The sequence below is a fragment of the Pleurodeles waltl genome, chromosome 8 (genome assembly GCF_031143425.1).
Source record: "Pleurodeles waltl isolate 20211129_DDA chromosome 8, aPleWal1.hap1.20221129, whole genome shotgun sequence".
Lineage (NCBI taxonomy): Eukaryota > Metazoa > Chordata > Amphibia > Caudata > Salamandridae > Pleurodeles > Pleurodeles waltl.
In genome coordinates, this window is record NC_090447.1 from 1,537,006,392 (window position 1) to 1,537,021,503 (window position 15,112).

The 15,112-nt window shown below is 47.0% G+C and overlaps 1 protein-coding gene across 1 annotated transcript in view; it reads right to left on the reverse strand.

Moving 5' to 3' along the window:
* Positions 1 to 15,112, reverse strand: part of SLC22A15 (solute carrier family 22 member 15) — a 224,714-nt gene that overhangs the window by 128,294 nt on the left and 81,308 nt on the right. The window contains exon 5 of the mRNA XM_069202976.1: positions 11,448 to 11,577. Coding sequence (XP_069059077.1) covers positions 11,448 to 11,577 — 130 coding nt within the window. The remainder of the gene's footprint in view (positions 1 to 11,447; positions 11,578 to 15,112) is intronic.

A 15,112-nucleotide genomic window follows, 5' to 3' on the forward strand; every position in this document is an offset into this window, starting at 1 on the left:
TGATGCTGCTGGCTCTAGCGTAGTAGAAGCTAAACAAAAACTGGAAAACCTAAAAGCACAACACTCGATGCTGATAGCTAAATGAACAGCCCTCCATGCACACACCAACCTGAAGTCTAGGAAAACTGAAGATCTAGGAGACAGGTCCAAAAGGGACAACCTACTAGTTATGGCTCTCAGTGAAGGAACAAAAGGCACAAATATTGTAACTTTTGTCACAGCACAGTTTGCCTCCACACCTGGGGTGGTCACCATGAGCATTAAACTGGACCAAGTGCATCAAGTGGGGGCATGACAATCTAAAGGATTCAGGAAGCCCTGTGACATCCAAGCGGAATTTCACAGCTATCAATGTATGAAAATGACCTTTAAAGCAGCAAAAGAGATAACAGACCATCTTTCAGGACATTCCTCGGGCCACGCTTCTCCCTAGACAACTGTTGGGACCAGCAGCGAACCACTTGAGACACAAAGATACATTATAGGTGGCTTTTCTCCTTTGGCATTGTGTTCGAAATTAGCAACCAGTTGCACTAATTTTCAGACTTGGAATCAGTGGCTCAGGCACCACTAATAAGGCTCAATTAGTCACAACATATTCAGAAGAATCAATCTCAGATAGACTCAGGGGGTTCACCACTCTGGCCACTGCCCTGGTGGCTATCTCGCATTCGGAGAGGAAGGGGCCAATGACATGAAACGCACACAAGTTCAAGATCTTAGAGGCAGATGGGCCTGGTTTAGAGGGAGAAGGCCCCAGTCAAGCTAATGTGGTGGTAATACGTACGAGCGATTACCTAAATAATCCTTTCAGCTATGATGACATTACTTCTGCTCCTGCAGAGTTTCCTGCATAGTAAGGATAATTAAGATCTCTGTACAATTACGGAGCACAACTTATCGCATGGAGTTGGGGAGGAGACCCTGATGATCGTTCATTGGCTTCTGACGCATCATGCAATAATCCTATTTTTTGGTTTCTATTTCAGTTTTTGTTGTTACTTTGTTGTGAAAAGTTGGGTGGGAAGGGGTAAGGTAAAGGAAGATGTGACCTCTGACCTTTTTAAATCCTAAACCACTTGATCAGATACGCTTCATGTCTATGAGATGGGAGCCACAGATGTGCAGCAGAATCATTTATAGGCAAGATGTATAGGATTTTCATTTATATAGTTAGTTTGCTATCTTTCAACATTAAAGGCCAGTTAAACAAACTAAACTGTGGCAACTTGTAGGGGTAACTACAATATCATGGAAATACAGGAAACTCACCAAAAATTAGCAGGGAAAAATAAACTAAACAAACAATATCTGATTGTTTTTTCTCTTCCAGTCAGTCCAAACACAAGGGCCTCCTATTTCTAAAACTTAAAAGTAAAAAGGATAAAGAGGGGAAGTTATATTTTTCCAAGGGTTCCATAAAGGGGAAACCTTTATTCCTGGCAGTGATATATGCTCCAAATACAAGGCAGGATGACACTTGACCAACTCACTGGCTTTAAGGAGAGGGACTCTGCCCTCATGGGAGACTTTAATGCAGTGTGGAGCTCAAGTGTCTATAGAACGAGGGAGGGGGGCATATTCTGGGGGCTTTTCATAGAAACTCAGGAAGAAAGTCAAAGGGTTATGCCTACACAACATAAGGAGATAGCACCATGGAGAGGAGACTATACATTTTCTTACATACATATGTACATAGCACTGATTATATAAGTCGATCCTCACCTCAACTGACTCTCCAGTGCAACACAGGCACTATGGCAATTTTGGACCATGTCCCAAATACAACCAGTGTAGCATGGCGGTAACCCCCTAAAAGGATTGGTAGATGGACTTGTCATTGGTCATTACTTAAAGACCATGCCCTTAAAGATGAAATCAAGACCCATATTTCAATCTACCTCCAAGACAATGATATACCGGAGTATCTGATAGAAGTCTCTGACAGGGCTCCTTTGAGATGTCCTCAAGGAGATCCTTAGGAGGAATTGCATAAGTAAAGTAGCTTCCCTCAAAAAAATGAGAAGGTAACACAGGGCGACTGGAGTCCAACATAAAGACTAAAGAAAAATATAGGTCATCCCCCAAACACCAAACTCTTGAGGAACTTGCCACACTTCAGGAGTAACTACAAACCTTCAATACCAACAGGGAAGAACTCATTACAGTAAAACTTACAAATGCTGATTTTGCAGTGGTAATGAAAAGGGCCCACACCTGACTACTCGGGATTAAACAGGAAAAAGCCTTTATAGGAGATACTATATGTAAAGAAGGTAGCGTGGCTTTTAAGGAGAGGGCCAGGTTAAAAGCCTTTCACTCCTTTTACTACCACATCTGCTCAGCAGGGGGCTTAGTCTGCAACCTCTAAAAGGGTTATTTGGAATTGTGTCATTTTTCCCAGTGCATCCCATATCAATGGGGACAACCGGAGGAGCCGATACCCAAAGCAGAATTACATCAGGTGATTAAGACCCTAAAATCAGACAAGGTCCCAGGGCCAGATGGCTTTATACATACTTGGGTGCTCAGCTGATCCCTGTCCTAGTGAGGTTCTTTAACTCATTCTTCACAGCTGCAGCGGTTAACCCGTCCATGATGGAGGCCACCATGTTGCTCCTTCATTGACCTGGCAAGAATCCATGGCACTGAGCATCGCGCAGGCCCATTGCAACTTTGAACAGTGAGGTCAAGAGCTTTATTAAGATATTAGCTATGTGCCTGGTGACAATTATGCCCTTTCTTATCCACACTGACCAATCAGGCTTTATCATACATCAATAAACACATGATAACATTAGAATAGTAATCCACCTGACCGAAAAAGCCAAAAAGAAAGTAACGCAGGAGTTTCTAGTTTCTTTGGACACTTCAATTGCATTCAATCAGGTGGACTGGGGCTTTCTGCTACAGGTGTTGGAGAAAGAGGGCTTCGGCCCAAACTATGGTCCTTTTGAGTTATTGTCACCATGCGCATTCTCCTAAATGGCACAGCCTCCGCACCCTTGTCACTGAGCAGAGGCACACACCAGGGCTGCCCTCTTTCACCTCTTCTTTTTGCTTTCAGTATAGAGCACAGAGCATCTGGAGGCTATATTCTGCCCCCACCCCCTCAAGACAGAGAGGAACACACAATTATGTTTATTTGCTTACAGTGAACTCAGCAATCTGCAACAAGTATGGCTTATAGGGATTGAGACATGCACGTCATTTGGCTCCACAACTGCAGGAACAACTGAGGTAATTAAATTAGCATTCACAAGACCGCCTCTTCCATGGTGGGGCCGAGACCCTCGCTACCTGCTCAGGAGAATTCTCCATGACACTCCTGCTAGAGGTCTTCGGTCGGCCTCAGTTCTGTTTGTGGAAACTCCTAAGGTTTGTTTGTTTGGCCAGATCTGGAGGGGGCTCCTTTTCAGTGGTGGCACAAAGGCACGGAACAAGCTTCTGTGAGATATTCAATGTGAAGCTCGCTTCAGGAAGCAAATAAAACGCTTCACTTTTAATCCAATATACTGTGAGTGGCTGTTCTGATTCATGCAGAGTAGCACCAGGATACTCCTTTCGAGTAGCTGTGCGCTCTATAAATCAATTCATTCATTCTATGTCACTCTATACCACTCCACCACTCCATGGCACTCCACTCAGTGATGCTCTACGAGCTCTACTCAAGTTTACACCATCTACTCTATACTATGCCACAACACACTACCCCACTCTACCCCTCTACACTACGCCACAACACGCTACGCCACTCTACTCGACCCCCTCGACTCTGACACTCCACACTATGACAAAACATTCTACTCCACTCTACCCCCTCTACAGTACACTATGCCACAACACACTACTCCACTCTACCCCTTCTACACTATGCCACAACACACTATGCCACTCTACTCCACTCTATCCCCTCTACTTGGACACTCTACACTATGTCACAACACACTACACCACTCTACGCCCTCTACTCTACGACACTCTATACTATGACAAAACATTCTACTCCACTGTACCCCCTCTACTCTGACACTCTACACTACGCCACAACACACTACGCCACTCTACCCCCTCTACTCTGACACTCTACACTACGCCACAACACACTACGCCACTCTACCCCTCTACTCTGACGCTCTACACTATGCCACAACACACTACGCCACTCAACCCCCTCTACTCTGACGCTCTACACTATGACAAAACATTCTATTCCACCCTACTGCCTCTACTCTGACACTCTACACTACGCCACAACACACTACGCCACTCTACTCTACCCCCTTGAGTCTGACACTCCACACTATGACAAAACATTCTACTCCACTCTACGCCCTCTACTCTAGGACCATCTACACAATGCTACAACACACTACTACACTCTATGTCCCTCCACTCCACTGTGACACAACACAATGCCATGACACTCTACACTACAACACTCTTCACCACAACACTATGCCACTCTGTGACATTATCCTCCACTCTATGCCTCAACACTCTACTCTACGCCACTAACTTTTAGACATGCTGCACAGAAGCTACACTGATGTACAACACGGTAACACACATTGCCAAAGCCAATAACTCTTGCATAGGAGATACCTATTGACTTCGCTAATGCTTATTTCCATTAAAGAAAGCTGGAACCAGAGCATGAAATGGCTGCCGGACTGCGGCTCTGCAGGCCACAGATGTACCTTTGTTTCCACCACCCCTTTAATCCAAAACAGGTTTTCTGCCAAATACCTGAGTTGTGCACACCGAGCTAGGCAGATCAGGGGTTTCAGGCTGGCCATGCATACACACATAATACAGAGGAGGCCCCTTCTACGAACAGATGGATACACTATGCAAAGCCAGTTACCTCCAGAACAGATGAGTTCACCGCACAAAGCCAGTTACCTCCAGGGACAGGTGGGTTCACTACACAAAGCCCTTGTCCTCCAGGAACAGGTGGGTTCACCTCACAAACCCAGTTAATCCCAGGAACAGGTGAGTTCACCGCACAAAGCCATTGTCCTCCAGGAACAGGTGGGTTCACTACAGAAAGCCTTTCACCTCCAAGAACAGGTGGGTTCATTGTACAAAGCCCTTGTCCTCCAGGAACAGGTGGGTTCACCACACAAACCCAGTTACTCTCAGGAACAGGTGGGTTCACTACACAAAGCCTTTCACCTCCAGGAACAGGTGGGTTCACTGTACAAAGCCCTTGTCCTCCAGGAACAGGTGGGTTCACTACACAAAGCCCTTGTCCTCCAGGAACAGGTGGGTTCACTACACAAAGCCAGTTACCTCCAGGAACAGGTGGGTTCACCTCACAAACCCAGTTAATCCCAGGAACAGGTGAGTTCACTGCACAAAGCTTTTCACCTCCAGGAACAGGTGGGTTCACTACACAAAGCCTTTCACCTCCAGGAACAGGTGGGTTCACTACACAACGCCTTTCACCTCCAGGAGCAGGTGGGTTCACTACAGAAAGCCTTTCACCTCCAGGAACAGGTGGGTTCACTACACAAAGCCTTTCACCTCCAGGAGCAGGTGGGTTCACTACAAAAAGCCTTTCACCTCCAGGAGCAGGTGGGTTGACTGTACAAAGCCACTTACCTCCAGGGACAGGTGGGTTCACCTCCAGGAACAAGTGGGTTCACTGCACAAAGCCTTTCACATCCATGAATACATACCTGTGTTCCGAGTGCTGGGAGAGCAGCAGGCAGCTACTCACTTGGATTCTCTTAAGAAATAGGTGGAAGGGTGTGCAGCCAAGCACCTCGAGCACAGTACGACGAAGGGGAACGCCAGAAGAGCACTCAATGAGCAGACCATAAAACATGGACTTGCACCTTCAGCTCTGTCACATAAATGTGATACAAGGACTCAGCACACTGGCACACGGAAACAGAGAAAGGACTCCCTAGCACCCGGGCCGTTCAAGAACCTACGACAAGGATGGAGAGCATAGCGTATCTACAAGTAGAAGGTCAGAGGACGACCAAACTCATAACAAGCCTATTCCTTCTACCACTGGGGTCCACAGGATCAAGAAACTCAGACTCATTCACCTCTAGGACTGGAGGGTTCAAGGTATTCACACACGGATACAGAGGGCCTCATTTCAACCCTGGCAGTCACCGACCACCAGGGTTAAAGTGGCGTTCGTACCACCAACAGGCTGACGGTACGAAATGCCATATTATGACTGCGGTGGTACTGCGGCGGTCACACCACCGGGGCAGGAGGTTTACCACCATGGATGTCCCGGCAGTCGCAATCCGACTGGGGATTTTGACTCCCCTTACCGCCAGCTGGTAGACACCGCCATGGACAGGCTGGTGGTAAAGGGACTCGTGTGGTCCCTGGGGGCCCCTGTACTGCTTATGCACATGGCATAGGCAGTGCAGGGGCCCCCAGTAACAACGCCATCGTGATTTCCACTGTCTGCTTGGCAGACATTGGAAAGCGCAAAGGCTTCTGCTGCACCCGCCGCACCGCCGCCGGCTCCATAAGGAGTAATGCGGCCGCATAGGCGGCCGTTAGGTGGTTCACCGCCTGCCAAGGTTGAAATGAGGGCCAGAGCCTTTCACCTCTAGTACTGGAGGGTTCAAGGTATTCCCACACAGATACAGAGCCTTTCACCTCTAATACTGGAGGGTTCTAGGTATTCACACACGGACACAGAGCCTTTCACCTCTAGTACTGGAGGGTTCTAGGTATTCACACACGGACACAGAGCCTTTCACCTCTACTACTGGAGGGTTCTAGGTATTCACACACGGACACAGAGCCTTTCACCTCTACTACTGGAGGGTTCTAGGTATTCACACACAGATACAGAGCCTTTCACCTCTAATACTGGAGGGTTCTAGGTATTCACACACAGATACAGAGCCTTTCACCTCTAATACTGGAGGGTTCTAGGTATTCACACACGGATACAGAGCCTTTCACCTCTAATACTGGAGGGTTCTAGGTATTCACACACGGATACAGAGCCTTTCACCTCTAGTACTGGAGGGTTCTAGGTATTCACACACAGACACAGAGCCTTTCACCTCTAGTACTGGAGGGTTCTAGGTATTCCCACACAGATACAGAGCCTTTCACCTCTAGTACTGGAGGGTTCTAGGTATTCACACACGGACACAGAGCCTTTCACCTCTAATACTGGAGGGTTCTAGGTATTCCCACACGGACACAGAGCCTTTCACCTCTAGCACTGGAGGGTTCAAGGTATTCACACACGGACACAGAGCCTTTCACCTCGAATACTGGAGGGTTCAAGGTATTCACACACGGATACAGAGCCTTTCACCTCTAGCACTGGAGGGTTCTAGGTATTCACACACAGATACAGAGCCTTTCACCTCTAATACTGGAGGGTTCTAGGTATTCACACACAGATACAGAGCCTTTCACCTCTAGTACTGGAGGGTTCTAGGTATTCACACACAGATACAGAGCCTTTCACCTCTAGTACTGGAGGGTTCAAGGTATTCACACACGGACACAGAGCCTTTCACCTCTAGTACTGGAGGGTTCAAGGTATTCACACACGGACACAGAGCCTTTCACCTCTAGTACTGGAGGGTTCAAGGTATTCACACACGGACACAGAGCCTTTCACCTCTAGTACTGGAGGGTTCAAGGTATTCACACACGGACACAGAGCCTTTCACCTCTAGTACTGGAGGGTTCAAGGTATTCCCACACGGATACAGAGCCTTTCACCTCTAGTACTGGAGGGTTCAAGGTATTCACACACGGATACAGAGCCTTTCACCTCTAGTACTGGAGGGTTCAAGGTATTCCCACACAGATACAGAGCCTTTCACCTCTAGTACTGGAGGGTTCAAGGTATTCCCACACAGATACAGAGCCTTTCACCTCTAGTACTGGAGGGTTCAAGGTATTCACACACAGATACAGAGCCTTTCACCTCTAGTACTGGAGGGTTCTAGGTATTCCCACACAGATACAGAGCCTTTCACCTCTAGTACTGGAGGGTTCTAGGTATTCCCACACGGATACAGAGCCTTTCACCTCTAGTACTGGAGGGTTCTAGGTATTCACACACGGACACAGAGCCTTTCACCTCTAATACTGGAGGGTTCTAGGTATTCACACACAGATACAGAGCCTTTCACCTCTAATACTGGAGGGTTCTAGGTATTCACACACAGATACAGAGCCTTTCAGCCCTAGTACTGGAGGGTTCTAGGTATTCACACACGGACACAGAGCCTTTCACCTCTAATACTGGAGGGTTCTAGGTATTCACACACAGATACAGAGCCTTTCACCTCTAGCACTGGAGGGTTCAAGGTATTCACACACGGATACAGAGCCTTTCAGCCCTAGTACTGGAGGGTTCTAGGTATTCACACACAGATACAGAGCCTTTCACCTCTAGTACTGGAGGGTTCAAGGTATTCACACACGGATACAGAGCCTTTCAGCCCTAGTACTGGAGGGTTCTAGGTATTCACACACGGACACAGAGCCTTTCACCTCTAATACTGGAGGGTTCTAGGTATTCACACACAGATACAGAGCCTTTCACCTCTAGCACTGGAGGGTTCAAGGTATTCCCACACAGACACAGAGCCTTTCACCTCTAGTACTGGAGGGTTCAAGGTATTCACACACAGATACAGAGCCTTTCACCTCTAGTACTGGAGGGTTCAAGGTATTCCCACACAGATACAGAGCCTTTCACCTCTAATACTGGAGGGTTCTAGGTATTCACACACGGATACAGAGTCTTTCACCTCTAATACTGGAGGGTTCAAGGTATTCACACACGGACACAGAGCCTTTCAGCCCTAGTACTGGAGGGTTCTAGGTATTCACACACGGATACAAAGTCTTTCACCTCTACTACTGGAGGGTTCAAGGTATTCACACACAGATAGAGAGTCTTTCATCCCTAGTACTGGAGAACTGAAGGGATGTGCACATGATACCGAGTGTGTCACCTCTAGTACTGGAGAGCTGAAGGGATTTGCACATGATACCGAGTGTGTCACCTCTAGTACTGGACAGCTGAAGGGATTTGCACATGTTAGAGTGTGTCACCTCTAGTACTGGAGAGCTGAAGGGATTTGCACATGATACAGAGTGTCACCTCTAGTACTGGAGAGCTCAAGGGATTTGCACATCATACAGAGTGTGTCACTTCTAGTACTGGAGAGCTGAAGGGATTTGCACATGATACAGAGTGTGTCACCTCTAGTATTGGAGAGCTGAAGGGATTTGCACATGATACAGAGTGTGTCACCTCCAGTACTGGAGAGCTGAAGGGATGTGCACATGATACAGAGTGTGTCACCTCTAGTACTGGAGAGCTGAAGGGATTTGCACATGATACAGAGTGTCACCTTTAGTACTGGAGAGCTGAAGGGATTTGCACATGATACAGAGTGTGTCACTTCTAGCACTGGAGAGCTGAAGGGATTAGCACATTATACAGAGTGTCACCTCTAGTACTGGAGAGCTGAAGGGATTTGCACATGATACAGAGTGTGTTACCGCTAGTACTGGAGAGCTGAAGGGATTTGCACATGATACAGTGTGTCACCTCTAGTACTGGACAGTTGAAGGGATGTGCACATGATATAGAGTGTGTCACCTCTAGTACTGGAGAGCTGAAGGGATTTGCACATGATACAGAGTGTGTCACCTCTAGTACTGGAGAGCTGAAGGGATTTGCACATGATACAGAGTGTGTCACCTCTAGTACTGGAGAGCTGAAGGGATTTGCACATGATACAGAGTGTGTCACCTCTAGTACTGGAGAGCTGAAGGGGTTTGCACATGATACAGAGTGTGTCACCTCTAGTACTGGAGAGCTGAAGGGATTTGCACATGATACAGAGTGTGTCGCCTCTAGTACTGGAGAGCTGAAGGGGTTTGCACATGATACAGAATGTGTCGCATCTAGTACTTGAGAGCTGAAGGGGTTTACACATGATACAGAGTGGGTCGCCTCTAGTACTGGAGATCTGAAGGGATTTGCACATGATACAGAGTGTGTCATCTCTAGTACTGGAGAGCTGAAGGGGTTTGCACATGATACAGAGTGTGTCACCTCTAGTACTGGAGAGCTGAAGGGATTTGCACATGATACAGAGTGTGTCGCCTCTAGTACTGGAGAGCTGAAGGGATTTGCACATGATACAGAGTGTGTCGCCTCTAGTACTGGATGGCTCAATGGGATATAGAGCCTGTCACACAAATAATTGGATGATTCAGGGGATAGACAAATGGATAGAGTCCTCTCCTCTAGTACTTGGGTGAGTATTCACTTCTGGTACTGGGGGACTCAAGGGATTCTGTACCTCAAGCACTGGATGGCTCATGTCCCTGGCACACGGGCACAGAGCTTACCACCAGTGTCACTCCATAGCCCATGGGCCTGGTACACGTTTACAGAGCCTATCACCTGGAGAATTCCCTGGCTCACAGGCCTGGCGCACGGGTGCCAAGCATATCACCTGTGGCACTCCATAGCCCATGGGCCTGGTACACATCTACAGAGCTTATCACCTGGAGTATTCCCTGGCTCACAGGCCTGGCGCACGGGTACCAAACCTATCACCTGGGGCACTCCATAACCCATGGACCTGGTACACAGCTACAGAGCTTGTCTCCTGTGGCACTGCATGGCCCACAAGCCCGTCACATGGGTACAGGGCCTATTACCTGGAGTATTCCATGGCTCAAAAGTCTGGTGCATGGGTACCGAGCCATACATGGCTCATTGAATTAGAAAATGAGCCCAAGTCTAGGGCTTTTGGGCTGAACAGACAGGGGGCATGATTTAGAGTTTAGTGGATGAGTCACTCCGTCACAAATGTGATGGATATCCTGTCTGTCGAAATCTAAATCCCATTATATCCTATGAGATTTATATATCGGTTTGGGGAGGGATATCAGTCACCATTTTGATAGAGTAACTCGTCCGCCAAGATCTAAATCAGGCCCAGAGTCCTTGCACCGGATGGCTCTGGTGGCAGGCAAACATATATAGAGCGTCTAACTGGAGGACTGAAAGGGTGAGGCACAGCCAATGAGTACAGAGCTATTTACCTTTAGGAGGCTCCGAGAACTGGCAGAGACAGGGAGATTTCACATTGGTGTACAAGATAGCTCAGTGGGTCGACAGCCAGAACACACGGACACCTTTGGAACTGGATAACTTGTGGGCAGCAGAAAGATGGGCTCATGCTAGACAGACAGACTGTATTATGTATTCATATTCAAACAATAAAAAGGAGGTTATTTTGGGGAATTTTGCACACAAAAGAAACTAGCTAGCAGCAGCACAAACCATGAAACAGAAGCCAAACGTAGATCTACACATAACTACAGACCGAAAGAGGATCCATGTGCTCTCTGTGCAGGCGAGACAGGAGAGAAAGCAAGATTTACAGTAATCTTTCACTTACACAGAAAGAAGGAGGATGAATGATCCAGGCACATTTCCTACGAGTGCGAGTGCCCGCCAAGATCGAATGAGGTATCCTGTGAGTGCAAACAGCGCTATTCCAACCGCGAAGGAAAGACCACCGATGGAACCTGAAGGAGACAGAGATGGGTTTAAAACATGAGATATTAGATGAGACACATCACTGACAAAGGACTGATCAAGCCTACAGGAGGGATCACAGGTGTGCCTATGCACTCCATGAACCCCACTGAAGGACAGCAGGCCACACCCTGTACAAAGATCACTCAAAGAAAACATGTCAGCTGGTGTCGCGCGAAAGAGGATTACATTGGTACTGGTCATATAAAATAATTATACAACTTGGACAGTCTGGGGGTTAGTGGCACCTTGTTTGCAAACTTCGTATTCATTGTACAGTTTTGTGCCTCTCCCTTTGTTCAATTTAAAGTGAGTCACGTCACACAGGGCCCAGCAAGAGTCAGGAAAGAGCAACTTTACTGGGTTCATAAATGAATATATTCCCTAGAGAGGACAGGCTACTCCAGTCTGAGTAACATGCCAGATGTTTGCAGCTTATAAGGGGCACTTGGTACAGTATTGAACTGATACAAATATGGGACAGAATATTTAGAACAGAGTAGTGCAATCATGTGCTTCACCTAGAAAGAGTAAAATCCAACACACAGAGTCACATTTCACAAAACCAAACAGCTATTGTAAATTTTTCCTGAACCTGACGAGGCGGCATTGAACAAGGACCATGCATAACACAAACGTCGCCAGGACACCATCGTAAAGCACAGAAAATCTTGCTGCAGGCACAGTTCTAGAATTATATTTACTCTACACTGCGGTACCTACCCGTCAGCATGTTTACCTTGTACTACTGAGACCTGCGCTGCTTGTGTGATTTTGCAAACATTTCCTTCAGAGTTTCACTCTTATGTACTGGTGCCTCCAGCATTTCCCATCTTGTTCAATTCTTTGTAGCTTTCTGATTTCCCCTCACCTTACTATGTTCAGGTTTTTGTTACTCTGTAGTCGCCTACATTTACATTGGTGCCTGAAACCGTCTTGTAATCCTCGCAGGCATAGCTTGTTCTTACCATAAACTACACCTTGATCTGTAAGTGCAGGCAGAGTTTACAGCATTTCTGCTCCAGTGTGCAAGCACTGGCAGCAATCTTAGTAAAACAAACATACAAAAAGATGATGGGAGAAATATGCGTAAACAGTCGAGCCACTGGTAACCACTCAGGGTAGTATTCGAAATCACTGTTTTTCTTCACGGTGACACGCTAAAGCGAGGCCCACCTTATGCAAATCAGTACTGAACCTGCTTTTCATGGGAACAGTCCAACCCGAACGGTCAGACTAAGCCCCCTTCAGAAGGGACCGCAAGCAACACCTGAACGCTTTGGGCCTTACTAGGCCTCATCTGAGGTATAGCTTAGCTCCTGTGCATGGCCTTCAATGGATCCACATCTCAACACTAACTTAGTCGGTGAGGCCATTGCATCCAACGCAATGGTGATTAGGTGAATGCTTGCAAATGGACTAATTAGTGGCAATCGTTCAGGGTAGCATTCCAAACCATTTGTTTTCAACCACTGTGCCACTCTAGACAGGGGCTCACCTTAAGTAAATCAGAACAGATACAGCTCCTCATGGGAAACGAAAAGGATATTTCTCTGTAGGAGTAGTTTTGTAGCTTCAAGAGTTTTCTGGACTAACATACAGTGGATTATTATCCCACTATCCAGTGGTTGGGTCCAGAATGGGGTCTTCTTTCTCTCGTTTTTCGTTCTCATGGGAGTCGTCGAGCCACCATTTGGCGGTATGTCTGCCCCTGTGACGTCAGATATGTGTCCCTGAAGATCACACACGTGGTTGCAATCTTCAGATTGTTACCCCCTCCCCCCAACCTGGCCTCTTGTTGATGCGTGAACGTCCCCTTCGCTTACTGTATTGTCAACTTTGCCTGTTTGACCTCTCTCGTTCGCGGGAGGCCGGAGGACTACATGTGTATCCAGAAAACCCTTCGAGCTGCAAAACTACTCCTACAGGTAAGTAATCATTTGGTTTTGCAGCATGAATCTTTTCAGGATTCACATATTGTGCATCGATTTTGTAGTGGTATTTGCCTCCTTGGGGTGGTTGAGTTGAAATGAGCTTAAATACACAAAGAGGAGCTTTAGTACTCTTCGTCCAACCTGCGCTTTTCTGTGTATTTAGATGTCCACATACTCATTGTTTGTGAAAGTCTGTATGAAAGACCATGTCGCTGCCATACATCTATCATTCATTGGTGTGCAAGTTTGTTAGAAAGGCCAGGATTGCTCCCTTTTTCCTTGTGCAGTGAGCCCTTTGTTTAGCTTTTAGCGATCCCTCACATTTGTGCAGTAGGCTTGATTCGGCTGCACTATCCTTCGAGTGATCATTCTCTGGGTTGGGGCTTCCCCTTGCTTGTCCATACAAGGGAGACAAAAAATTGACTCTCCCATCTTAGATTTTTAGTTTCTTAGAAGTAGGACATAACCACCCGTCTGTCTAATGTGTCTAGGGCTCTTTCGGCATGCATCTTTGGCTTTTGGAAGAAAGCTGGTAGCTGTATAGTTTAGTTAACATGAAAATGTGACAATACCTTTGGGAGAAATGGAGGGTTAGTCCTCATACCCACACTGTGAATTTGTAAGTCAGGTTCTACTATTGTGAGCACTTGGAGTTTGCTGACCCTCCATACTGACGTGACGGCTAGCCAGAAAGGCAGTCTTTAATGTTAGGAATCTGAGTTCAGACTTGGGCTCGAATGAGTCATTCATTAGTTGGGTGGTTACTGTATTTTAGTTAAATATGGTTGCCACCATTGGCCAGGCTTCCATTTTTGCTCCTTTTATGAAGCATACAGGTACTGGCATACTGGGGAGGTGGAACAAGGCAGTAGCCCATGAGAATCCAAGCTGGGTAGAAGGGGGAGGGCAAAGAGAATGGTTCATGTGAGGGCAAAGAGGCTGGTGAGGTTAAGAGGCTGGCAAGGTAAAGAGACTGGCTCCCGTGAGTCCTCTAGTATGGGGCACAGTGGCACCCATGTGGACTTTGAGTGATGCATACTTTAAGCGGTTACATAGTAGGTGGTTTAGATAAAGCTGGGCCGTGGTGCTCTCAGTTCCATTATCAACGAGACCTTGTTTCTTGTACCAGTGTTATAATCTGTTGCACTTTGCAGTGTAGCATTTGTGTTAACTAAGTCTTCTGGCCTCCTTTAGGGTTTTTATAATTTTATGTGGGAGACAAAGGTGACCGAACTCTAGGTATTCAGGAGCAAGGCCGCAAAGATGACACTGACTTGTTCCAGGTGGCAGACTTGTTCCCCTGGCATTGCGAGTGGATCTTGTGCTTGTGGGAGGCTTACTGTTAGAAATGGGCCCTCTAGTTGGCAGTGCTTTGCACCCGGTCTAAGTAGGGGCCCTCACTCCAGTCAGGGTAAGGGAGCTACACAACCACAATAGCCCCTGCTCACCCCGTTGGTAGCTTGCCGCAAGCAGTCAGGCTTATCTCAGAGGCAATGTGTGAAGTATTTGTATACAGACAGACAGACACACACACACTAACAACACCTCAAAAGTACTCCACACCAGTTTAGAAAAATAGCCAATATTTATC